Below are 24529 nucleotides of genomic sequence, written 5' to 3' on the forward strand. Positions count from 1 at the left end.
CCCCTGCACCACCATAAGCAAGTGCTGAGCAGTGCTTTGGTAAAATCAAAATAAAACAAATAATAATAAATTTTCTGGGGTCCAGACAGTAGCACAGCACTCACTATAGTGTGCAAGGACCCAGATTCAAGCCCTTGGTCTCCACCTGCAGGGGGACAACTTCACAAGTGGCGAAGCAGAGCTATAGGTGCCTCTCTGTCTCTCTCCCTCTCTATCTCCTCCTCCCTCTCAATTTCTCTGTCTCTATCTAATAAATATTAAAATTACTGCAACAGAGCTAGAATCATAGATTGAGTGAAGATTAACTCAAACTAGAACTCTTAGATCAAAATTAAGATGAACTTCTTTACTTTCTTCCCTAACTTGTAAGAATTAAGCCTCCATATTCCTCATAGTCACATGAAGAAATAGGCCCTTTGGTTCCAGACTCAGAAGTAAAGTCTTGAAAAGCCAGTCCGAGTCAGAGAACATGTTGCTTTCTGCCATGTCCTCCCCACCACTGGGCTGTCAAAGTTGCCTTGTCAGAAAGCCACTAGCCAATTTGTTCCATGTAAAGCTTCCCCTTCTCATGAAAATGAGGCAGAGCCCATTTGGACGATTTCACAAGGAAAGAACTTTTTAACTTGAGGGTTTGGAAATGTTCACTTCTGAGTGACTTGTTGGGTTGACAGTTGAAATTATATCTGGTGGAAAGCAAATTAATGTGACTTTAGAGCCAAGTCTACCACACACAAACACACATTCACATTTTACATGTGAATCTGCCAGTTGTCACAGTTCTAATTACAGTTATCAAAAAGCAGCACTGCTTTCTGAAAGATATCTTGTTCTCTTTTGTTCTCTTGTAATGTCATTAAGAAATTACCTGGCATAGAACCCTTATCCTGTTGAAATAATTTCAACTTTCTCAAGATGTTTCCTTACCCTAGAGGGTGTCAAATCTCTGAAACTAAATGAACAAGGAGTCTACATGTTTTGGTCTGTAACAGTAACGAACAGTTGAATTGTCCTTAGCAGCTTACTGAATGTACTGACATGCATTTTGTTGCTTTGATTTTCAACACTGGCTGCGCAGAGGACAGGAATGTTTGCTATATAAGCCATGTCTATTTCTTCCTGTTTTTCCCTTCCCAGATTATGTTTTGGGGAGTTAATGGTTTATAGCACAGTTGTTGACACATGGGTACAATTTTTCAACTTCCTTTGATAGATGTCTGCAAAACATTCTCATCCCCAATTAGGTCCTTTTCTGCCATCATGTAACTAGACTCCCAACACCCTCTCCATCACACTCTCCCTCCTCCCCCAGAGTCCTTTGCTTTGGTGCAATACACCACACTTAGTCCAAGTTTCACTTTGTGTTTGCACTTTTTGTCCTTGTTTCTTAAGTTTTCCCTATAAGCATCATCATCCAGTATCTGAACTCTCTTTCATAACCCTATATGTTAACTGAATTACTTGCCTGAGATCCTGGAAAGTGGCAGTGGCAGGACTCAAGCTGAATTTATTCACCAAATCTTCATCTAGGGAGCACCTATCAGGTCGGAAAAGTTTAGACTGGAGGGCGAAAGGAATAGCTCACCTGGTAAAGTGTCTGACTCGCCATGGGCATGGCCCCTATTGGAGCTCTGGCACAACAAGGGAGGTGTTTTGGCATTGAGGGCAGCTCGAGAAATGTTTTCTCTTTCTGTATTTCTTTTTGTTTGTTTGTTTGTTTTGTTTTCCTCCAGGGTTACTGCTGGGCTCAGTGCCTGCACCATGAATCCACCGCTCCTGGAGGCCATTTTTTCCCCTTTTGTTGCCCTTGCTGTTGTAGCCTCGTTGTGGTTATTATTATTGCCATTGTTGATGTTGTTTGTTGTTGGATAGGACAGAGAGAAATGGAGAGAGGAGGAGAAGACAGAGAGGGGGAGAGAAAGACAGACACCTGCAGACCTGCTCCACTGCCCGTGAAGCGACTCCCCTGCAGGTGGGGAGCCGAGGGCCGGAACCGGGATCCTCACGCCAGTCCCTGCGCTTTGCGCCACATGTGCCCAACCCACTGCGCCACCGCCCGACCCCCGTCTTTCTGTATTTCTATCTGAATCAGGGGAAAGAAAAAAAAACCGAGCTGGTAGCAATGAAATAGTACATGCACAAGGTCTGAGGCCATCAAAAAGTATTTTAAAAATTTGAGACTTGATGCATTTTTGGTGTCTCATATTTATCTAACCTTCTTTGCTCCTACCCTATGGTTTTGTTAATTAACCCTTTCTTAAATAAAAAAGAAAAAAAATTTAAGATTATTTATTCCCTTTTGTTGCCCTTGTTGTTTTGTTGTTGTAGTTATTATTATTGTTATTGCTGTCATCATTGTTGGATAGGACAGAGAGAAATGGAGAGAGGAGGGAAGACAGAGAGGGCGAGAAAAAGACATCTGCAGACCTGCTTCACCACTTGTGAAGTGACTCCCCTGCAGGTGAGGAACCGGGGGGCTCAAACTGGGATCCTTACGCAGGTCCTTGTGCTTTGCACCACCTGCGCTTAACCTGATGCACTACCACCCAACTCCCTTCTGTGCTCTTACTTAACAGTGGTGAAACCCCTTCTTCCCGATCCACTGAATGACTCACCCTCTGTTGGTATGCATGAGACCCCTTCTGTTTCATTTGGTTTAAATCCCCCCTGCTTAACACTATTCTATTTACATAACCACTTCATTCTATTTATATAACCACTGTTAACAAGCACCTCCCTCCAGGGCATTGGTTCAATCCCCACTGTTTCATGATATGTTTTTGCTCCACCCCCCCTCCTTGTCACACCCTGATCCTCTCCTTGTCACACTCTGATTGTCACCAGTCACTTTTCTCTCCACCCTCTCTATGTCACATCCTGTTTCCACCCTACTTGGGAAGTATATATAAAGACAGCCTTGTGAGTTTTAGAGTACTGAACTTTACCTTGAGTTTAGCTTAGCTCATCTTAGATTGTGCTGCGTCCTGTATGAATAAAGAGATACTGCCTACAGCTCAACTATGAGTCCCTGGTCATCTGTTACCTGCCCGTGAAGCCAGCCCGGCGAAAACAACATAACCCGGTGAAAACAACAACCCTCCACTTCTTTTTTTCATTCCTTCATTTGTATATTATAGTCATTGAGATCAAAAATATTTATTTTCTTTGGGGATTAATGTTTTACAGTTGACAGTAAATACAATAGTTTGTACAGGCATAACATTTCCCAGTTTTCCACATAATAATACAACCCCCACTAGGTCCTCTGCCATCATGTTCCCTGACCTGAATCCCCCCCCCCCCCCGCCAACCCACCCCAGAGGCTTTTACTTTGGTGCAGTATACCAGTTTCATTCCAAGTTCTGCTTAGTGTTTTCTCTTTTGATCTTGTTTTTCAACTTCTGCCTGTGAATGAGATCATCACATATTCATCCTTCTGTTTCTGACTTATTTCACTTAACATGATTTCTTCAAACTCCACCCAAGATGGGCTGAAAATGGTGAAATCACCATTTTTAATACCTGAGTAGTATTCCATTGTGTATATAGACCACAGCTTGCTCAGCCACTCTTCTGTTGTTGGATACTTGGGTTGCTTCTAGGTTTTGGCTATTACAAATTGTAATGAACATACACAAATCTTTTTGGATGGTTGTATTGGGTTCCTTAGGATATATCCCCAGGAGAGGAATTGCAGGGTCATAGGGTAGGTCCATTTCTAGCCTTCTGAGAGTTCTCCAGACTGCTGTCCATGGGGACTGGACCAATTTACATTCCCACCAGCAGTGCAGGATGGTTCCTTTGTCCCCACAACCTCCCCAGCATTTGTTGCTGCTATCTTTTCTGATGTATGACATTCTCACAGGAGTGAAGTGATATCTTATTATTGTCTTTATTTGCATTTTTCTGACAACCAATAACTTGGAGCATTTTTTCATATGCTTGTCAGCCTTTTGGATCTCTTCTGTGTTGAGTATTCTGTTCATGTCCTCTCCCCATTTTTGGATGGGGTCACTTGCTTTCTTGTTGTTGAGTTTGGCAAGTTCTTTATATATTTTGGCTACTAGCCTCTTGTCTGATATATAGCATGTATAGATCTCCCATTCTGTGAAGGGTCTCTTTGAGGACCCACCCTCAATTTCTTACCTGCCCCATCCCAACCAAATCCAAATTATTTTTTGCTGTTTTGAGTTGTTTTATAAAGTTGTTTGTATAACAAATATGCCTGAAAGACAGAGTTGTAATTCTTCTCCATAGCAGATGGCAGATTAGTTTAAGATAAGAAAGATAATTGCCACCTTCTGAGGAAAATGTTAATGGAGTTTGCCAGTCATTCCTCTCCTCTTTTTTTTTCTCTGAATAATTTTATTGGAGGTTTAATGGTTTACAGTACACATGGATAAAATTTCTCATTCCCTTCCCTCCGTGATAGGTCAGATCAACAGGGGTTACAGTTAATGGTATACTTTTCCCATATTTGGGAGCTACTCTCTGCCCTTATCCAGTTTTTAAGAGTCCTATTTCTAATTCTGACACCATCTCCCCACACAATACCTTTAGCCCACCTGCATGTTAGCTGTCAGGCTCAGGCAAAAATTAGTAAAGTCAGGGCCCCGTTGGAATATACCAAATATTTTAAATCTGAAACGAGTGTACTGGAACTAAAACTTCATCTTCAAAACAGCTGCCAAAAATGGGCTGAAACCAAATCTCTATTTTATATGACTTTTCTCTTCAGCAGGCAGATACATTTAATCCAAACCAGACTGGTCAAAAACGATTGGAAACAACAGCACAGAGAGAAATTGCTTGTGCTGGTAATACAAGAGAGAAAATATTGAGCAACAGGGAAGAAAATGGATTAAGTGGACAAATAATTAAGTTTGCACAAATAATTGTCTCGCTCCTTACAACTACTCAAAATTTAAATGTCTTTAGTGATAGCTGAAACTTTAAAGAGGAGTAAAGCATTTGCATCTGGACACCAGTAGCCCCAAAGCTCTAAACATTTTTCATGTCTTTCTCAAAGTCGAGGTCCTCATGGGCGAAGTAATGGAGCTTCCTCCTACAAGGCTGGTAACAGCCCCCCGTCCCCCCGGACAAAGGATCTCCTGTCCATGCCATGCAGGAATCAGCTGAGTCCCGTTAACATCCATCCCAGTTACACGCCTTCTTCTCCTAGTAGTAGCAACTCTGGTTCTTACAAAGGAAGTGACTGTAGCCCAGTCATGAGGTAAGTACTTGCTATCCACCCTTAATTCATGACTCTTATTTTGTCTGGGTAAGGAGAGGAGAAGCCAGGCAGTGGTGCATTCAGTTAAGCACAATGTTATGATGCATTAGGACCCAGGATCGAGTCCTTGGTCCCCCACCTGGAGAGTGGAAACTTCAATAGCAGTGGAGCAGATCTGCAGGTGTCTCTCTGCCTCTCTCCCTCTCTCTACCCTATCAAATAGAATAAAGAAACAAAACAACAACAACAAAAAGAAACAAGAGTGAAAAAAAAAGAAAGAGGGAGTGAAGGTGGTAGAGAAGAAAGAAAGAAAGAAAGAAAGAAAGAAAGAAAGAAAGAAAGAAAGAGAAGGAAAGGAAGAGTCGGGCAGGAGCGCAGTGGGTTAAGAACAGGTGGTGCAAAGCGCAAGGTCCTGCGTGAGGAACCTGGTTCGAGCCCCTGTGTCCCCACCTGCAGGGGAGTCACTTCACAGGCGGTGAAGCAGATCTGCAGGTATCTTTCTCTCCCCGTCTGTGTCTTCCCCTCCTCTCTCCATTTCTCTCTGTCCTATCCAACAATGATGACAACAATAACAACAACAGTAACAACTACAACAATAAAACAAGGGAACAAAAGGGAGTAAATAAATATTTTTTAAAAAAGAAAGAAGAGAAGGAAAGAGGGAGAGAGAGGAAAAAGGGAAAGAGAAAGAAAAGAAAAAAGAGAAAGGAATATACGATTCTTGATCTCCTTTCTGCTTTTTTTTTGGGGGGGGGAACTTTTTCTTTATTGGGGGGATTAATGGTTTACAGTCAACAGTAAAATACAGTAGTTGGTACATGTGTAGCATTTCTCAGTTTTCCTTCTGCTTTATTCTTCAGTAAGATAGCATCTTTCTTTCCCACACTCAGCTAATTTTTTAAGGTCCACTTTAGAAAGAGCCTGAGCTGCAATTTCTAATCAGATCCAGCAGTCTGAACAGTGAATAGATAGGGAGGAGAAATGCAGGAAGAGGATTCTGTACACTGACCCCAATACAGCAAAAACCATTTGTGTGTTCATTTATTCTTTCATTCAAACACCACATGTGTATTGAATACAAGTTTTACTGGGTAACCTGTAAAGCACTGGAAATAAGAGCAGTGAACCACAGTAATGGTCCCTGTGCTTAGTACCCAGAGGAGAAGAGAGGTTATTCAGCTAAGGAAAAACAAACAAACAAATTAAAAAAAAAAAGACATTAGGGCAGTGGAGATAGCATAGTGTTTATGCAAAAAAAACTATCATGCCTGAGGCTCCAGATTCATAGGTTCAATTTTCTGCACCATCATAAACCAGAGCTGAGCAGGCTCTAGTGGAAGGAAGGAAGTTAGGAAAGAAGGAGAGAGAGAAAGAAAATGAAGAGGTGAAAGAAAGGAAGAAAAGAGAAATTAAAAAACAACATAGGTACTATATTGTAAACACCTGTTGCTACTATATGTGTACATAAAAATTAGGAATGGTCCAACTTGGTCCAGAGGGCTTAGAAGAGGTCTCTCTGAGGAAATTAATCGGAGAAGAAATCTGGAGGTCAGGCAGTAATCCATTGGACCCTAAATGAAGGTAGGAATGATAAGAAGCAAATAAGTGCACATTGAAATGGACCAAGACTGGAGGCTGGACACAAACCATCTTGGATGAAATGTAGACTCAGGGGAAGTAAGATGGCTTGGATGGGATCCAGAGCTGGAAAGCAAGTTGCCAGTCCTCCTCTCTCAGCTTTGTCCCTTCTGGGATCCCTGTGGCGGTCATGAGTCAGCCTTCCTCCAGCAGGGATGCCCAGCTCTCAGCCCTGCCTGAAAGGGGTCAAGTTTTTCATCTGGGTAAGTTACATAGAATCCTGGAAGCTTCTCTTTAAAAACCTGCTAATGACAGTGTAGTGACTGTTTTCCCTTCAGAAGAAGGAAAAATTCCACCAAATCACTCTCAGTAGGAATTGATTTTGGGAAACATCAGAATTTGCAGGAGTCCAGCTCTTCAGGGGTTTGAAGAGGGGGAGGGAAATGAGATACTCAGGCAGGGAACCTTGGAACCTTTCAGGGAATGGAATGGAACACCAGACACATTTATTGGGGCATATTTATACAGCAATTTTTGGCAAACTTCCACATGAATTTGGATCCTTCACACAATTATGTAATTATTTGTCTTTTTGGTCCAAGACAGTTTATTTCTATAATGTAGTCTGAGAGAAAGTCAGGAGCAGCTAGTGGAAGCCTTTACTACAAGCCTTATAGAGCTGTGTTTTTCCACATGTATTCACCACTGAGGTCTGCCTCTGAAAGCTGGTTTTTGGCACTTAAGAACATGGAAGAATTGCCTCTAAAAGCTGATTCACAGCGTTCTGCGATGAGGTTTGTCTCAGAATGCTGTTTTAAGAGATTTTCCACCATTTCTCTCATGACCTGGTCTCCTACAAGAATTCAGTAAAAACAATTAATATCTCTAGGCAGTGGCACACTGTGGAGAAACTTAGATCACATGCCACCTCCCTTCCTTTCCACTGGCCTTACTGTTCTGTAGGGTGACAGTGTTAGGCTACACTCACAGGCAGCTGAGTGGACAATTGTTTATTATTCATATGAGAATTTCTAAGCCACAGAAAATTATCCTTCCCCACTTCTCTACTCTCCACACACACACACACACACACACCACTTCTCTACTTTCCTACACACACACACACCACTTCTCTACTCTCCTACACACACACACAAACACACACACACACACATACCACTTCTCTACTCTCCTACACACACACACACACACACACACACACACACACACAATCTCAATATCCCCTCCTCTCTCTTTCTCTCTGCCCAATCTTGCAAGTAATAAAAAATAGCAAATATGCTACATTGGCTTCCCCCCAAAATCTAAGACACCCACACACATAGTTGTCATTTCTTCTCAAGTTGTTGTCTTAATTTTTCCTTTTTTATAGAAAAAGTAAAATAAAAAAATTCATTCATTGGATTATTTTAGACGATCTGGAAGGTACATGTCCTGTGGAGAAAATCATGGCGTCAAGCCCCCCAATCCTGAGCAGTATCTGACTCCTCTGCAGCAGAAAGAGGTGACAGTGAGACACCTGAAGTCCAAGCTGAAAGAATCTGAGCGCCGACTGCATGAGAGGTGAATCTCTCTACTCTTTGCATGTGGTGGTTTGCAACAATCTCCTGAATCCTAGAACTCCACCTCTCCAGAGCCCTAACCCACTAGGAAAAGATAGAAAGAGGCTGGGGGTGTGGATCTTCTTGCCAATGCCCATGTCCAATGGAGAAGCAGTTAAAAAGCCGGAACTCTCACCTTCTGCACTCAAAAAATGATTTTGATCCAAACTCCCAGTAAGGATGAAATGATAGGGGAAGGTGACCAGAGGGCTCTAGACTACAACTCCATCAGGACCTGAAGAGGGAAGAGGGAAAAGAGAGGGGCATTTGGATTTAGTTATAGGATTCCATATCGCTTGGAAAAGAAGAGAAGATGGAACCTTTAACAAGGGGGGGGGGGATATATATACAAATAAACAGATAATTGTTAACCCATGTCTGCAACCTTAGGAAAACTGCTATAGCTTCCAATAGAGGAGGATTCAGAACTCTGGTGGTAAGAATGGTATAGAATTATACCAGTTGAGATGTAATTTTGTCAATCAATATTAAATCACTAATCTAAAAAAGCAAAAACAATAAAATAAAATAAAATAGGAGCCCAAATTGTGTGTGTTGGGGGTGGAGAGACAAAAAACAAAAACATTTTCATGTCGATTTTGTCAAATTTCTTCCATCACTCTTTCAAATGCATCATTTTATAGTCCTTTGTGGTTTAATTGTTTCAGGAGTTCAGGGGTCGTTCTTCAGCTAGAAGGATTTCTGCTTTTTTCTTTTCTGGGTGTGTGCATAACTATTTTTAAATGATAAGAACAATACCATATTTCTAATAGAATAGGTCACCACAATTGGGCCCTGTTAGGTTTTGTTTATCTTTGAAAGAGTGGGTGGCTTTGTGCACCAGTGATTCCTGTAAACTATTTCTGCACTGAAAGAAAAAAGTTCCTTATTCTTGGCAAATACTTCAGGTAAAATAAATAAATAAATAAATAAATAAATAAATAAATAAAATCAGTCCTTACTTAAGAGATCTTATCTCAAAGAGAAAAACCTTTGACATTTTAGGGCAGACCAGATTTTCTGCTAGATCATTTTCTTCTGGAACTTTCTGGAAGTGACACACAGAACTCAGATCCAGGTCACTGTGGGCTCAGGGCGAGAGTGGCCTAGGTAGACCCTAATTTCTGAAAGTTTTCAGTTTATGATTTGAAAAAATCCATGGGAAGATTCAAACAATCTTGGGGGGTAAAGTACAAGACAGCAGTGAACCTGAAAAATTATTCAAGTCTAAACTTAACAGTTAGGAGCAGTATTAATAATGTGTATTCATTATATATATGGATTCTGACTATCTGAACTTCATATACTCAGAGGTTACAAAAACATAACATTTTATTTTATTTTAATTTCTTTACTGGGAGATTAATGTTTTTCTTTACTGGGAGATTAATGTGGCCAGCAAATACAGTAGTTTATACATGCATGACATTTCCCAGTTTTTGTGGTCCGAGAGGTAGCTCAGTGGATAAAGCATTGGACTCTCAGGCATGAGGTCCTGAGTTCAATCCCCAGCAGCACATGTACCAGAGTGATGTCTGGTTTTTTTCTCTCTCCTCCTATCTTTCTCATAAATAAATAAAGTCTTTAAAAAAAAAAACATTTCCAAGTTTTCATGGGGTCGAGTCGTGGCACACCTGGTTGAGCGCATGTGTTAACATTTCCCAGTTTGCCACATAACAATACAACCCTCACTAGGTCCTCTACCATCCTGTTCCAGGACCTGAAACTCTCCCCCCCCCACCCCCACTCACCCCAGAGTCTTTTACTTTGGTGCAATACACCAGCTCTAGTCCAATTTCTGCTTAGTGGAAAGCATAACATTTATGTTGACTATGTGGCTAATATATGTGAGGGAGAATTTTTTGATTGAGGACTTGAAGTATGGTCTTATAAAGCACCTAGAAAAATAAAATAGGTTTACTTCAGTGTAGGAGCTCCAGTGGCCCAATTGGTTAGCATGCAGTACTTATACAGATTTACGTCAGTGAAGAATAAATTTAAGTGGGACTGGGTGTTGATGCACTTGGTTGAGAACATATATTACAATGTGCAAGGACCAAAGTTCAAGCCCCCAGTCCCCACCTGCAGAAGTTTTGCAAGTGGTGCAGCAGGGCTATTGGTGACTATCTCTCTTCCTCTCTATCTCTCCCTTCCATCTCAATTTCTGACTGTCTCTATCCAATCAATAAGTAAAGATAATTTTTAAAATTTTGGAATAAATATTCTCTTACCTACATGGAAAAATGCACCATGTAGCATTAACATTTTTAATTGTCATTGGAATATGATCATAATAATTTTACAAGGCTAAAACTTCTCAGTCTGCCATCTGTTTTGATATGTAATTGAAAATGAAATTGAATTTCCTTCCACAAACTATTTATATTTGAAAGGATGGATTATAAATATCAAAAACGCGCTAAGATACTCTACTGTGTCCTAAAAATAAAAATTCAAATAATGACCATTAATTAGAAGATAATACTTGTAAAGTACTTATTACAATGCCTGTAATATAGTCAATACTTAATGAAATAGTTTGGTATCTTACACCAAAGCAAAGGACTCGGAGGAAGGAAGGAAAGACAGGGGTTAAAGGGGGTGGGCTGGGTTTCTGGTACAAGAAGTTGGGGGTGAAAATCCTCAGCAGACACCTACACAGGGAATGAGAAATTGTACCCATGTATCAATAGCTATACTGTGATCTATTAAACCTCCCTCCCAATAAAGTAAAAGAAATAGTGAGTGTCATGCTAATTCTAGTTACTATTATTATTTCAACTATTTTTTAATTAACAGGGAGTAGTACCAAAGAAAACCATTTCAAAACTAATTTAATGTCTGTATTTCAAGGGAAGAGCTTGGGTTCTTGATGGTGTGTTAGAGTTGCCTGCTTCCTGGTTCAGATTTGACTTTTTATTTATTTATTCATTTATTTGCCTCCAGGGTTATCGCGGGGGCTGGGTGACTGCACTATGAATCCACTGCTCCTGGATTCCACTTCTTCCTTTTGTTGTTATTGTTGCTGTCACTGTTGTTGTGTTGTTGCTACTATTGTTGCTGTTGGATAGGACAGAGAAATCCAGAGAAGAGGGAAGGACAGAGGGGGAGAGAAAGATAAACACCTGCAGACCTACTTCACTGCTTGTGAAGTGACCCCACTGCAGGTGGGGAGTCGAGGACACAAACCAGGATCCTTACTCTAGTCCTTGTGATTCGCATCATGTGCACTTAACCCGGTACTCTACTGCCTGCCCCCGCTTTTTAAATATATATATATATAATTTTTCTGGGGTGGGGTAGAAACAGAAAAATCGAGAGAGGAATGGGAGATAGAGAGACACAGAGAGACACTTGGAGCCCTGCTTCACCACTTGTGAAGCTTTCCCCCTGCAGGTGGGGGCTAGGGGCTTGAACCCAAGACCTTGTGCATTGTAGTATGTGCACTCAACCAGGTGCACCACCACCTGGCCCCCAGATTTGACAATTTTCTTAACCATGTTGTTCTTTTTACTCTAGGGAATCTGAAATCGTGGAGCTAAAGTCTCAGCTGGCCCGAATGCGAGAAGACTGGATTGAAGAAGAGTGTCACCGGGTAGAGGCCCAGTTGGCCCTCAAGGAAGCCAGGAAAGAGATTAAGCAGCTCAAACAGGTCATTGAAACCATGAGAAACAGCCTAGCTGACAAAGATAAAGGCATTCAGAAATACTTTGTGGACATAAACATTCAAAACAAGAAACTGGAGTCTCTACTTCAGAGCATGGAAATGGCACACAGTGGCTCTCTGAGGGATGAACTGTGTCTAGACTTTCCATGTGGTTCCCCAGAGAAGAGCTTAACCTTCAGCTCCCCCTTTGGCAAGGTGGTGGACGGACTGTCTCTGGAAGAGCAAATCACAGAGGAAAGAGCTGATGGTGAGCTGCTGGTGGGAGAAAGCATGGCTGATGGCGCATACTTGTTCGATGAGATGTTGACAGCCAACCCCACAGATGCTGGCAACCTGGAGCTTCACTCCACTCCTGAGGCCAAAGCCTTTGGTCAGGAAGAGGGCAGTGTGGTGGTGGAGCAAGCCGTGCAGGCTGATGTGGTGCCCTACAGCCCTGCTGTCTCAGAGTTTATTCAGCAGATGCTCAATTTCCAGGACCCTTGTCCCTCCAACTCAACATCCCCTGATGAATCTGGGATAGATTGCAAAGAAGTTTCCCCAGAGTCCATCGCTGCATTAGTGGTGGATTTAACTCCAAGAAATCCAAATTCAGCTATCCTGTTGTCTCCTGTGGAGACGCCGTATACCAAGGGGGATGTAGTAGCTCATGAGAACCGCCTCATGACAGAGCTGGATTTTGCAGGTTTCCCAGAAGAAAGGTCGGACAGTATGATCCCATTGGCCCCGGGGGCTGTTGGGAGGCAGTACTGGAGCAGCAGTTTCCTAGTGGATCTGCTAGCTGTGGCTGCCCCTGCAGTCCCCACGGTTCTGTGGGCATTCAGTACTCAAAGAGGGGGGACAGATCCCATCTACAACATTGGAGCCTTGCTCCGGGGCTGCTGCTTGTTTGCCCTTCATTCCCTTCGCCGTACCGCCTTCAACATCAAAACCTAAATGGGAGTCGTGGTTTCCTTGTGCCAATCTGTCCTGTGTGGCCATTGGGCCAAGTGGAGAAACAGCAGGTTGACCCTGGGCGACCTCTGTCCTGTCATTTTTGCTCCTCGGTGTTTGATTTGCACTATCTTTAGTTGAAACCTGTTCACTGTTTAAAACGGAAGGTATCTTTAAAGGCATGGAGGCCTGGTGCAAGTAAATGTCCCTCCAGTGTGACTAGAAAGCATGCTCAACCCTGCCGTGTCGTCTCGAGGTACCCATTCTTATACTAGTGGTTCAGGAAGAGAAAATGCAAACTTTGCACTTTCAAGACAGCTTCTGTAAGGCTGGCATGTTATCTCCTTGCTTTGCTTTGTGCCGTTTAAAAAATGTGTAATTGTTCCAGCATTCCAATGGTCTTGTGCATAGCAGGGGACTGTAACCAAAAAATAAAAATGTACTCTTGTGATTGATATGAAGAAGTCTTGAATAGCTCTTTAGTATCTAACTTGGAGTTGTTATGGTCTGAGTGTTTGCAATTTTTTTTTTTTTTTTTTTTTTTACTAAATGTAGCTGCAAAGTCACAAATGACTTATTCTTAAACCTGTTCATTAATGGCATTGTAAGTTTACAATGTATTAACTTATTTTTTGCTTATTATCTAGTGTTTTACTGAAAATTGTAACTCTAAACTTCAGCATGATGAAAATAAACATTAGTTTTCCCTCTTAGATGTTCTGTCCTTGTGTAAAATGATTGTCTTCTTTATTTTTCCCCCCTCTACCCCTGGACCTTCAGATAAGACAGTTTACTTTATAAATCTGGTTCACTTTAACTTCACAATATTCTTTAGAAAAGACATAGGTAAAGCCATGCTTTTCGTGTAATATTGATAATGGTTATCTTTGAAGCTTCATTTCTATATAGCATTAGTCAAACTAAATGATTAGCATCTCCTTTCATCAGCTATAAAATGGTATTTGGGGCGCAGGGCAGTGGCACACCAGGTTAAGCGCACACAGTACAAACCTAAAGAACACACAAGGACCCTAATTCAAGCCCCCAGCTCCCCACCTGGGGGGAGGTTGCTTCACAAGTGGTGAAACAGGTCTACAGTTCTCTCTCTCTCTCTCTGTCTCTCTCTGTCTCTCTCTCTCTCTCTTCCCCTCCCCTCTCAACTTCGTTCTGTCCTATAAAATGGAAGAAATAACTACCAGGAGCAATGGATCCATAGTGCCAGCACAGAGTCCTAGTGATAAACCTGGAAAGCAAAAAGAAAAAAGACAATATTATTCTAATAAAGAGAGAAAGTAAAGAAAGCAGAGTATGTCTCTGACTTTAAATAAACATGGTTTCTGAATAAAAACAACTTGATTATCTGTTCTGAAAGCACTCATACACTTAATCGTCATACTTAACCAGTAAGTACATATTAAATATTTTTAGGAATGTCAGGTTGATTTTATTTTTTTTAAACACCTAAGGGATGCAGAGAGAATGTGCTAGTACCATATGCTCTCCTCCCTTGGAATACCATGTTGGGTGGCTGCAAAGAAATGAGGTAATATTTTAATTGTATCCCTCTGATTATTGTGTGCATCAACCTTGCTAGATCAGTATATTTGAATTTCATAGATAATGGAGTTGAATCTCAAGTGAAGTACTCAGGATAGCTTAAACTCAGCATTACAGGAGTCTGCAAATGCCTTTCTCATTTTGCCACTCAGATGCAAGAGACTGGAAAATATCCCAGGTTCTCCCGAAGAGACTCTTCTTCCAAGACGCTTATCACCTTGAAATAGAACATATTTTTACTTAGATATTTTGGCTATTACCCATCTCCTCCACTAAAATATCAGCTCTCTGAGACTAAGGCTCTGTGTTCTATTTTGTTTTGTTTTTCTTACCAGAGCACTGCTCAGCTCTTTTTTTATGATGGTGTTTGGAGGATTGAACCTGGGATCTTCAAGCCTGAGAATTCAAGGCATGAGAATCTTTTTGCATACCAATTATGCTATCTACCCCACCTATGTTCTGTTATGGTCACAGATTTATGACAATAGTTTAGAACAGCTTGTGGCATATAATTAGGGCTCTAAAAGGAAATCTTGAGTGAATTTATGTATCCATCCAACAAAATACTGAGTATAACCCTGGAGGCCAAAAAAAGAGAGAGAGAAAGAGAGAGAAAAGAAAAGAAAACTATGGCTGTAGTCTTATGAAAATCAAGAGAGGTTGGTCATAAAAGTGTGGTATAGTCAACTATGTTGAAATCCTGCCAAGAAATTAAGTCATATGAAAACAAGTCTATGTCTCCTAAGTTGACCACAAAGCTTTCATGACTGTCAGGTTCATTTTCTTTGTTGAAATGGGATCTAAGTCAAATTGGAGTGGGTTGGAGAGTGAATGGAAGAAAGTAAGAAAGCAATTTGTGCTGTATTTTAAGTTTTGTTGTGAATGGGGAATAGAGAAGTGGGTGGTGGTTACAAGGGAATATGAAATAAAAAAAAATTGGTTTTACTTTTTAATATAGAAAAGAGATAGAACACCTTTGTGTGCTTCTATAGTAGAGCCATAAAAGAAAGAGAAATTGAGGGTATGAGAAAATGGATTCCTTGTAGAAGAGAAACACTTAAGATAGAAGTGGGGGCCCAGGAGGTGGTGCAGTGTGTAAGACGTCGGACTCTCAATCATGAGGTTCCAACTTTGACCCCTGGCATCAAGTCTTTCTATCTCGTTTTTCCCTCTCTCCTACTCCTCTTTCACCTCTACCTTCTCTTCCTTCCTCCACCTCCTCTTTCTCTCTCATAAGTAAATGAATGAATCTTAAAAAAAAAAAAAAATTGCTGTATAGCAGGTGGAAAGAGGTGGCTTGCTTCTGGTAGGTCACTTCTTCCACTGGAACACAAATATATTTCAGTCACATACATGGCCTCTTTTACAGCACACTACCAGCAGTAAAAAGACCTGGATGAAAACAGAAGGGAAACTATTTCTGGAAGTGTCCCAAAATAATGAGCCGTACTGACTCAGGTCCCTTCCTGTAGTATCTAGATGCTGTTATCTCCATTGTATTTATTTTTAGTTGTTGCTGAATTAAAGTATTTTTACTTTAAGAAAAACAGTAAGCCTGTTTTGAGTATCAGCTTGTTGCTACAGAACCAAATGTAAGCACACAGCCTCAGCACTGTCGTTCATCAATTCAAGATGGATGGAAATGGGCTCCAGTGAAGTAGTCTCTGTGAACCACAATTATGTATGTCGATTATCAAACTAGTGGCAACTGATCACACATAGCAAGATGCCTTGTGTTAATAATCTGTATCCTTCTCTTCATAAGCCAAAAGATTTAAAGAAAGTTAACTCAGTTTGGATACTGAACTCTGCCTGTCCCATCTAGACAGATCCAGGAACCATTTTCTTTTCTTCCCCCATTTCCCTTCCAGCACCCCACCCTGACTCCCTCCTTCGCCAGAGTTCCAATATGCATAGTCCATGGAAAATTACTGCCTTATTCAGAACAAAGTCTCTCACAAATGAGTCCCTTGGAGTAAATGAAAGATGGAACATAGTTCTCTTTCGGAAGCCTAAGGCGTTGGCTGCCTTTGTGGACAGGATGATCTGGTTGTCTTGAAAGAAATACCCAAAGTTCCTTTTAGTCATTTGGGTGCCTGCCTATGACATACAGGCAGGAAAATGGAAACAAGAAGGAGAACAATTCTAGTCTGTTGAGCAAATTGCTGTCTCATGAAAGCAAACATTGAGCATTTCCCATTGTGTTTTGCGTGCAAACATTCCAATTTATAAGGAAAAAAAAAAAAACTTTTTCCAAAGGGATACACTGACCTTTCCATGTTGAGCTGCTCACAAGGGGGAAAATGCAACAAACTCAGATGCCAAGATTTTTGACATTTGTGGCAGGAGAAACAGGAAGTCTGCGATTTGCATTGATCATAGTGCCTGCCCAAGTAGTGGTTGGGTCTCATGTTTTTCTTTTGAGAATTTTTTTCAGTTTAAAAGATTTGAGGGAACTTTCCAATTTCCATTTTAGCTCAGTTTGCAGTTTTGCAAAGTTCACAAACTCCCTGTATCCTCAGGCAAAATGTGCAAAAACTAGTAACCTAGGAAATTAAAGCTTACAAATCTTGAGAGTGTCAACAAATTTCCAATTATCCTAAACAAAAATAATTAGAAAGGGGCAGGGGTAGATAGCATAATGGTTATACAAAGACACTTATGACTGAGGTTCTGAAGTCTCAGGTTTAATCCTCAGCACCACCATAAGCCAGAGCTGAGCAGTGCTCTGGTAAAAAATAAACATATTTTTTAAAAGTTAGAAAAATAATTAGAAAGTACAAGTAGTATAAACCAAGTTCATATCAGCTTAATTGTATTTAAATCACTAAAAAACAAGTTTTGCTTTAATTTCTGATTCTCCCACAAACAATAATTGTTATAGTTACTAGTTATTATAGCAATAATCCCAACGAATTTTAAAATTCAAGAAAGACTTGAGCATCAGAAAAACTCCATAGTGAAAAAGTACTTTTTGTCTTTCCTTCTCTCTTTCAGATATATACAGTTGGGGGAGGGGGGGCAGGCAGTGGCACACCTGGTTAAGCACACACATTACAATGCACACGGACCCAGGTTCAAGCCCCTAGTCCCCACCTGCAGGGGGAAAGCTTCAAGAGTTGTGAAGCAGAACTGCAGGTGTCTCTCTGTCTCTCTCCCTCTCTATTTCTCCCTCCGCTATCAATTTCTCTTCATGTCTATTTATCCAATATTAAATACATAAATAAAAGATAAACAAAAAGATAAGTCTGTTCTGTCTCTTTCTCTCTTTAAAAATAAGTTGAAGTTGTCACTTAACAGTATAAAGATGACACAAGGCCCTGGATTCATTTGGGGGGAGGGAGAAAAGAAGAGGAAAAGAAAAAAGGAACTAGTAGATAGCTCATCCAATATCCAATATATGCAGATTTTGTCATACAAAGGACAAACCTCTGGCTATCACAGGGGAGTCACATGGACAAAGGGAAATTTCACAAGGAATAGGAAGGTGCCCTGGGGTTTCCTTTTCTCTGTCTCTAGTCCTCTCTGTGGCAGAGAGTACCTATGAAAAATAAAGCCCCTCACACCAGACACCTATATCCATCCCCCTACTGTATATCCTTTCCATGCTTTTCTTTAAAGGATTTTGTTCCTCCAGCCCGTCTATTCACATACTCACTTAGACTGGGACAATCTAGATAGATGAACAAATGTAGCATGTGCCATTTTGTGATGCTGGAAGAAAACTGAAATATGTGGAGAAAGCCCATGTAGATGTGGGAGAGAACATGCAAACTGCACACAGACAGTGTGACCAGGCTAGGAATAGAGTTTTGTGTGGTTTTTTTTTTTTTATCAACATTCTAATAAAAGGACATTGAAAGGAAAGATACTACTGAAGAAACCGCTGTACATACAACACAAAAATGTTAGGAACAGAGACACCAGGTTCAGAATCCTGCCATTTGCCTCAGTCTTGTCCTCTGCAGTGTTCCCAGTATCACTTCTGAGAACAATTTGAAAACACTTAAAAACTACTTCACTCGATGCTAGGTTCTTTGAAAACTGCCAGTTCACTCAAAATCTCTTTCATGGATTAGCATTCTGGATAATGTTCAAAGATTTTCTCTACCCCCCACACTTATTTATTTATTTACAAGAACAGAAAGAAATTTAGAGGGACTGGGGGTAGAGAGGGAGGGAGAGTGAGAGAGATCTGCTCATGAAGCTTCCTCCCTGTAGGTGGGGACTTAGAGTTTGAACCTGGGTCCTTGTGCACTGTTAACATGTGTGCTCAACCAGGTGCACTACCCTTCACTCCTTTTCTTTCTTCTTCTTCTTCTTCTTCTTTTTTTCTTTTTTACTAAAGCACTGCTCAGCTCTGGTTTGTGGTGGTGCTGAGGATTGAACCTGGGACTTCTGAACCTCAGAGGTCTCTTTGTATAACCAGTATGCTATCTACATCCACCACTGCAATGCTAAAAGATTCTCTACTGTCCTAAAGATTTCTAAAGGGTGCATACTGACGTTGTTTTCCAAGTTTTTCTCAGAAAATTTTATTTGTCAATGCTAGTGGTTTGGCTGTGAAGAGGGTCTCTTTCTGCAAGTACAGTGGCCAAGTAGGATTTGGGGAATATGGTTGTGTAAAGCTGAAGCCCCTCCTAGGGGGTTCCTATGTGAATTCTGTTGAAACAGGAAACTTACTGCTTACTAAGACCAGGAAGCTTCCCTCTCATTTACTGAAAGTCTCATTTCTACTTAAAGCAACTTTGAAAAATCTTTTTTTTTCCCCATACTGGAGCTGTAATACACTGACACATATATGTAGCAACTGAAATATTTCTCTAATTCAACAGTGCAATGAAGACCATATTCCCCACCCTTGGCAGACAAAACAGTTCAGAGTTTGAAATGGTTGGCCAGGCTCTTTCTAGTTCTACAGTAAACAATAGGTGATGGCATTCTAAACTGACCTTTAATTCTTCTGAAGCAGCACATTATTTTTCATTTGTTGGTTGCATAGAGAAAAAGAAAACTGAAATCAGTCTCAGTAATTTTCCCATCTCCCACAGAAGGCAACGCATGAAAAATTTATATATATATATATATATATATATATATATATATATATATATCCTTTTGTTGTCCTTGTTGTTTTATTGTTGTAGCTATTATTGTTGTCATTGTTGTTGGATAGGACAGAGAGAAATGGAGAGAGGAGGGGAAGACACAGAGGGGTAGAGAAAGATAAGACACCTGCAGGTGGGGAGCCAGGGGCTCAGACCAGGTTCCTTACACCAGTCCTTGCACTTTGCACCACCTGCGATTAACCTGCTATGCTACCGCCCAACTCCGAACTTCTGTTTGTTTGTTTGTTTGATTATTTACCTCCCACCCTCCAGACAGGAACTATGTAACTACTGTTTTTCTTCAGGACTTGTCAACAGGTGTAGGCATTGTATTATTGTATGAGTCAAGGATTCAAATCAGGGGTTGAGGTTTTTGTTTTTTTTTAAACCAGAGCACTGTTCAACTCTGGCTTATAGTGGTGCAGGGGATTAAACTTGAAACATTGGAGCCTCAGGCATAAGAGTCCCTTTGTATAACCACTATGCTGTCTACCCCCACCCAAGGGTTGAGTATTTTAACAAATGAAACCGGGGGATGGGTGGTGGCACACTAGGTTAAGTGCACAAAGTACAAACACAAGGACCCACATTAGGATTTCAGTTCCAGCCCCCAGGTCCCCACCTGCAGGGGGTCACTTCACAAGCAGTGGAGTAGCTCTGCAGGTCTCCCTCTCTATCTACCCCTTCCCTCTCAGTTCCTCTGTCCTATCCAAAAGGAAAAAAGAAAAAACAGTGACTATGGGAGAAGTTTTATAATGAACCACAACTAACCTAAGAATGAAAAGTCATCACAATTTCTCTCAAGGTATCATTGACGCAGAGTATGCATTCAAATTTCCTGTGCATGGATATGATTTTCCATTTTTCTTTTCACTCTCTCAATCATATCCTAACAACACACCTAAGAAGATAACTAGACAAAATCAGAGACAAGTTTGTAGTGAAAAGATCTTTGGGTATGGTATCATCTGCACATATATGAAACTCATGGCCTTGGCCTCAAAATTAGAACTATAACTTAATTAAGAAAGCTAATTGGCCTATTTTTGCAAGTGTGTGAATATAAACTGCATTTAATTTTACCTTGATTATGATATCAGGCCCAAGTAAACTGGAAATTCATGACTATGTACTATAGACATTCAGCTACATTTAGTAAAAATAAAAGATAAGTAGAACCTCACCTCTCCAGAGTCCCACCCCACTAGGAAAAGTCAGAAACAGGCTGGGGGTATGGATCCACCTGCCAATGTCCATGTCCAGTGGAGAAGCAATTACAAAAGCCAGACCTCTCACCTTCTGCTACACATAAAGAATTTGGTCCATATTCACAGCAAAGGAGAAATTATAGGGGGGAGATGAGGGCTCTGAAACCCAATACTGTCAGGACCCAGTGTGACTTAGAACAGAAGGCAGGACCAGAGAAAAAATGGACAAAAATATAGACAGATAGCTGGGAGTCGGCAGTAGCACAGAGGGTTAAGTGCATGTGGTGCAAAGCGCAAGGACTGGCATAACGATCTAGGTTCGAGCCTCCGGCTCCCCACCTGCAGCGGAGTCACTTCACAGGTGAAGCAGGTCTGCAGGTGTCTCTCTCTCCCGTCTTCCCCTCCTTTCTCCATTTCTCTCTGTCCTAACAACGACAACATCAACAGTAATAGCTACAACAATAGAAAACAAGGGCAACATAAAGGGGAAAATAAATATATTTTTAAAAAATTAAAAAATATATAGACAGTTATAGAAATAATAGACAACCCATATCTATAATGTTGGAAGAGCTACTGCAGTTTACAAAGTAGGAATGGGGGTACAGAATTCTGGTGGTGAGGGTACAGAATTCTGGTGGTGAAAATGGTATAGAATTTTACCCATTATCTTGTAATTTTGTAAACCAGTATTAAATCACTAATTTAAAAACAAACCAAGACTTTATACCACATGCGGTTTCTATGAGACATGCCAAAACAAGAAATAAATGAAAACCAGACATATCAAATTGTATATGTGGAAATATTGACTTTCTCACTAAAGTCAAACTAATGTTAGTATTTATTTTTAAAAATATTTATTTACTCCCCTTTGTTTTTTTATTGCTGTAGTTATTATTGTTGTTGTTATTGATGTCATCAATGTTGGATAGAACAGAGAAAAATGGAGAGAGATGGGGAAGACACAGAGAGGGGGAGAGAAAGATAGACAGCTGCAAACCTGCTTCACCACTTGTGAAGTGACTCCCCTGCAGGTGGGGAGCAGGGGGCTCCAACCGAGATCTTAACACCGGTCCTTGCGCTTTGTACCACCTGTGCTTAACCTGCTGCACTACTGCCTCCCATGTTAGTATTAAATAAGCTACTCCAGAACACAGGTGTTCTACTACAGGTGTTATGTACCATAATTTGTAACATCTTCAATCAGTTTCGTAAGAGCTAGAGAGGTGCAGCCGAGGCAATGGAACAGTAGCCAGAAAGGCTGACTTGCAAGCATGAGGTCTTGAGTCCAGTCTTCCCTCTCACATATGCCAGATTCATGCTCTGGTTTTCTCTCTCATAAATAAAGCTTATTTATTTATTTGACTTAATAATGATCGACAAGACCATAGGATAAGAAGGGTACAATTCCATACAATTCCCACCACCACCACAATTCTGCATTCCCCTCCTCTCCATTGGAAGCTTTCCTATTTTTTATCCCTCTGGGAGTATGGACCAAAGATATTTATGGGATGCAGAAGGTGGAAGGTCTGGCTTCTGTAATTGCTTCTCTGCTGGAGAAAAAAAAAGAAAAGAAAGAAGCAAAAAAATTTAGAAGCTGAAGCAGCCATTTTGCTAACATGAAGTATTTTCATATACATTCAGTTACATGATTTCTCTGGAGTCAGTATACCAAATTTAATACAGGAATTTAATTTATATTCCAAGAGGTTTAAAATTCAGATTATTTCTTTGCAAGAAAACTCTTTGCTCCTGGTTAACCATACAAATTCTCATTCCTAACCCATCTTGTGTTTTTAAATATACACAAAGCAAACAAAATCCAAAATCTCACACATACGGTGGTCAAAGTAGACTTTAATACTTGTCAACTATTGGATCAAATAGCACAATCCACTGTACTAGTGGAAAGATTATCTTCTTTTTAATTTTTAATTTTTTAATATTTATGTTCCCTTTTGTTGCCCTTGTTTTTCATTGTTGTTGTTATTATTGATGTCATTATTGTTAGATAGGACAGAGAGAAATGGAGAGAGGAGGGGAAGAGAGGCGGAGAGAAAGATATACCTGCAGACCTGCTTCACCGCCTGTGAAGCGATTCCACTGAGGTGGGGAGCCGGGGGCTTGAACCAGGATCCTCACGCCGGTCCTTGTGCTTTGCACCACCTGTGCTTAATGTGCTGCGCTACTGCCCGACTCCCGGAAAGATTATCTTCTATGATCCTCAACCTTCAAAGAAATCATAGAGAACTTCCTTGAGAACCAAAATTAAAGCGGTTAAGCGCAGGTGGCGCAAAGCACAAGGACCGGCATAAGGGTCTCGGTTCAAGCCCCCAGCTCCCCACCTGCAGGGGAGTCGCTTCACAAGCGGTGAAGCAGGTCTGCAGGTGTCTATCTTTCTCTCTCCCTGTCTCCCCCTCCTCTCTCCATTTCTCTCTGTCCTATCCAACAACGAAGGCATCAATAACAACAACAATAATGACTACAACAATAAAACAACAAGGGCAAAAACAAAGGGAAAATAAATAAATTAATTAATTAAAAAAAAAAAGAACCAAAATTAAGGAGACTCATCTTACCATGAAGCTCTGGGGTCAAGCCCAAGCACCACAAGGAAGCTCTTTCTTTGGCACTGGGGAGTGCCTTGAATAGTGGCTGTGCTGTGGTGTCTCTCCTCATATCCTGTCTGCCTCTTCTCATTTCCTTTCTCTTGGATGAGAAACCTCTAAGCAGTGGTGTCCTGATGTCATATTATTAAAAGGTAAGTCTACTTCCATTTAATTATAAGTTTATTGGCAGAGTCATTTTAAAATATGAAAATTGAAAATGTAGCTTGGGATAACAAGAAAGCTTTTTAATCAACATTAAATTTCAGCTGACTCCATAGTCACATTTAGTTTGGAAGCTTAGGCTAAGGACTTAGCTCTCATTGTAGTTTGCTGCTGCTGCTGCTACTACTACTGCTACTGCTGGTGCTGCTGCTGCTGCTGCTGCTGCTGCTGCTGCTGCTGCTGCTGCTACTACTACTACTTAACCACACAGCACTGCTCAGTTCTGGCTTATGGTGGTGCAGATAACTGAACCTGGGACCTTCAAACCTCAGGCATGAGAACTTTTTTGCAAAACCATTATGCTATCTACCCTGCTCTATTCCAATTATTGTTATAGAATAGTACTTTAATTAAAATTTATTAGCAGTATTTGGTCTGCAGAATGCCACTTAAAAAACCCACACTAAGTTATTCTGGGGCAACTACTTTTACTGAAGTAAAGACACAGAAAATTAGGCTGGATACATTTTAAAAGTATAGAAAAAATTAATGGGATTTTAAATGAAATTGAACCTACATCCCCCCCCCCCCCAGTGAACACAATTTCCATCTACTTCCTTGAAACTATTTGGAGGTAGTCAACACTTCCCCCCAATAATATTATTATGGTCTTAGTTTATAATTCAATAACCAGTGATGTTCTTATTGAACACAGGTAGTGTACATGCAATATAAACCACACGTATACGTAACATTACATCACCACCTAAAAGAAAAGAATGATGTGCAAAGGTTTTATAATTTAAGTAAAATTATTGCATTTAATGTCATTTTCTTGAAAAGTCAAACCATCAG

At 40.7% G+C, this 24529-nt stretch overlaps 1 protein-coding gene across 7 annotated transcripts in view; it reads left to right on the top strand.

Moving 5' to 3' along the window:
- SYBU (syntabulin) overlaps nucleotides 1-13737 on the top strand; it is a 105219-nt gene extending 91482 nt beyond the window's left edge. For 4 of the 7 annotated variants that reach the window (XM_060195800.1, XM_060195792.1, XM_060195828.1 and 1 more), the window contains 4 exons: nucleotides 5027-5230; nucleotides 7519-7602; nucleotides 8240-8389; nucleotides 11947-13737. In XM_060195800.1, the coding sequence (XP_060051783.1) occupies nucleotides 5027-5230; nucleotides 7519-7602; nucleotides 8240-8389; nucleotides 11947-13027 (1519 nt within the window). In that variant the 3' untranslated portion in view covers nucleotides 13028-13737. The remainder of the gene's footprint in view (nucleotides 1-5026; nucleotides 5231-7518; nucleotides 7603-8239; nucleotides 8390-11946) is intronic. The other 3 variants (XM_007524227.3, XM_007524228.3, XM_060195821.1) reach the window with 2 other exon arrangements.
- Nucleotides 13738-24529: the final 10792 nt, after the last annotated feature.

Source organism: Erinaceus europaeus, chromosome 1 (assembly GCF_950295315.1).
Source record: "Erinaceus europaeus chromosome 1, mEriEur2.1, whole genome shotgun sequence".
Taxonomy (NCBI): Eukaryota; Metazoa; Chordata; class Mammalia; order Eulipotyphla; family Erinaceidae; genus Erinaceus; species Erinaceus europaeus.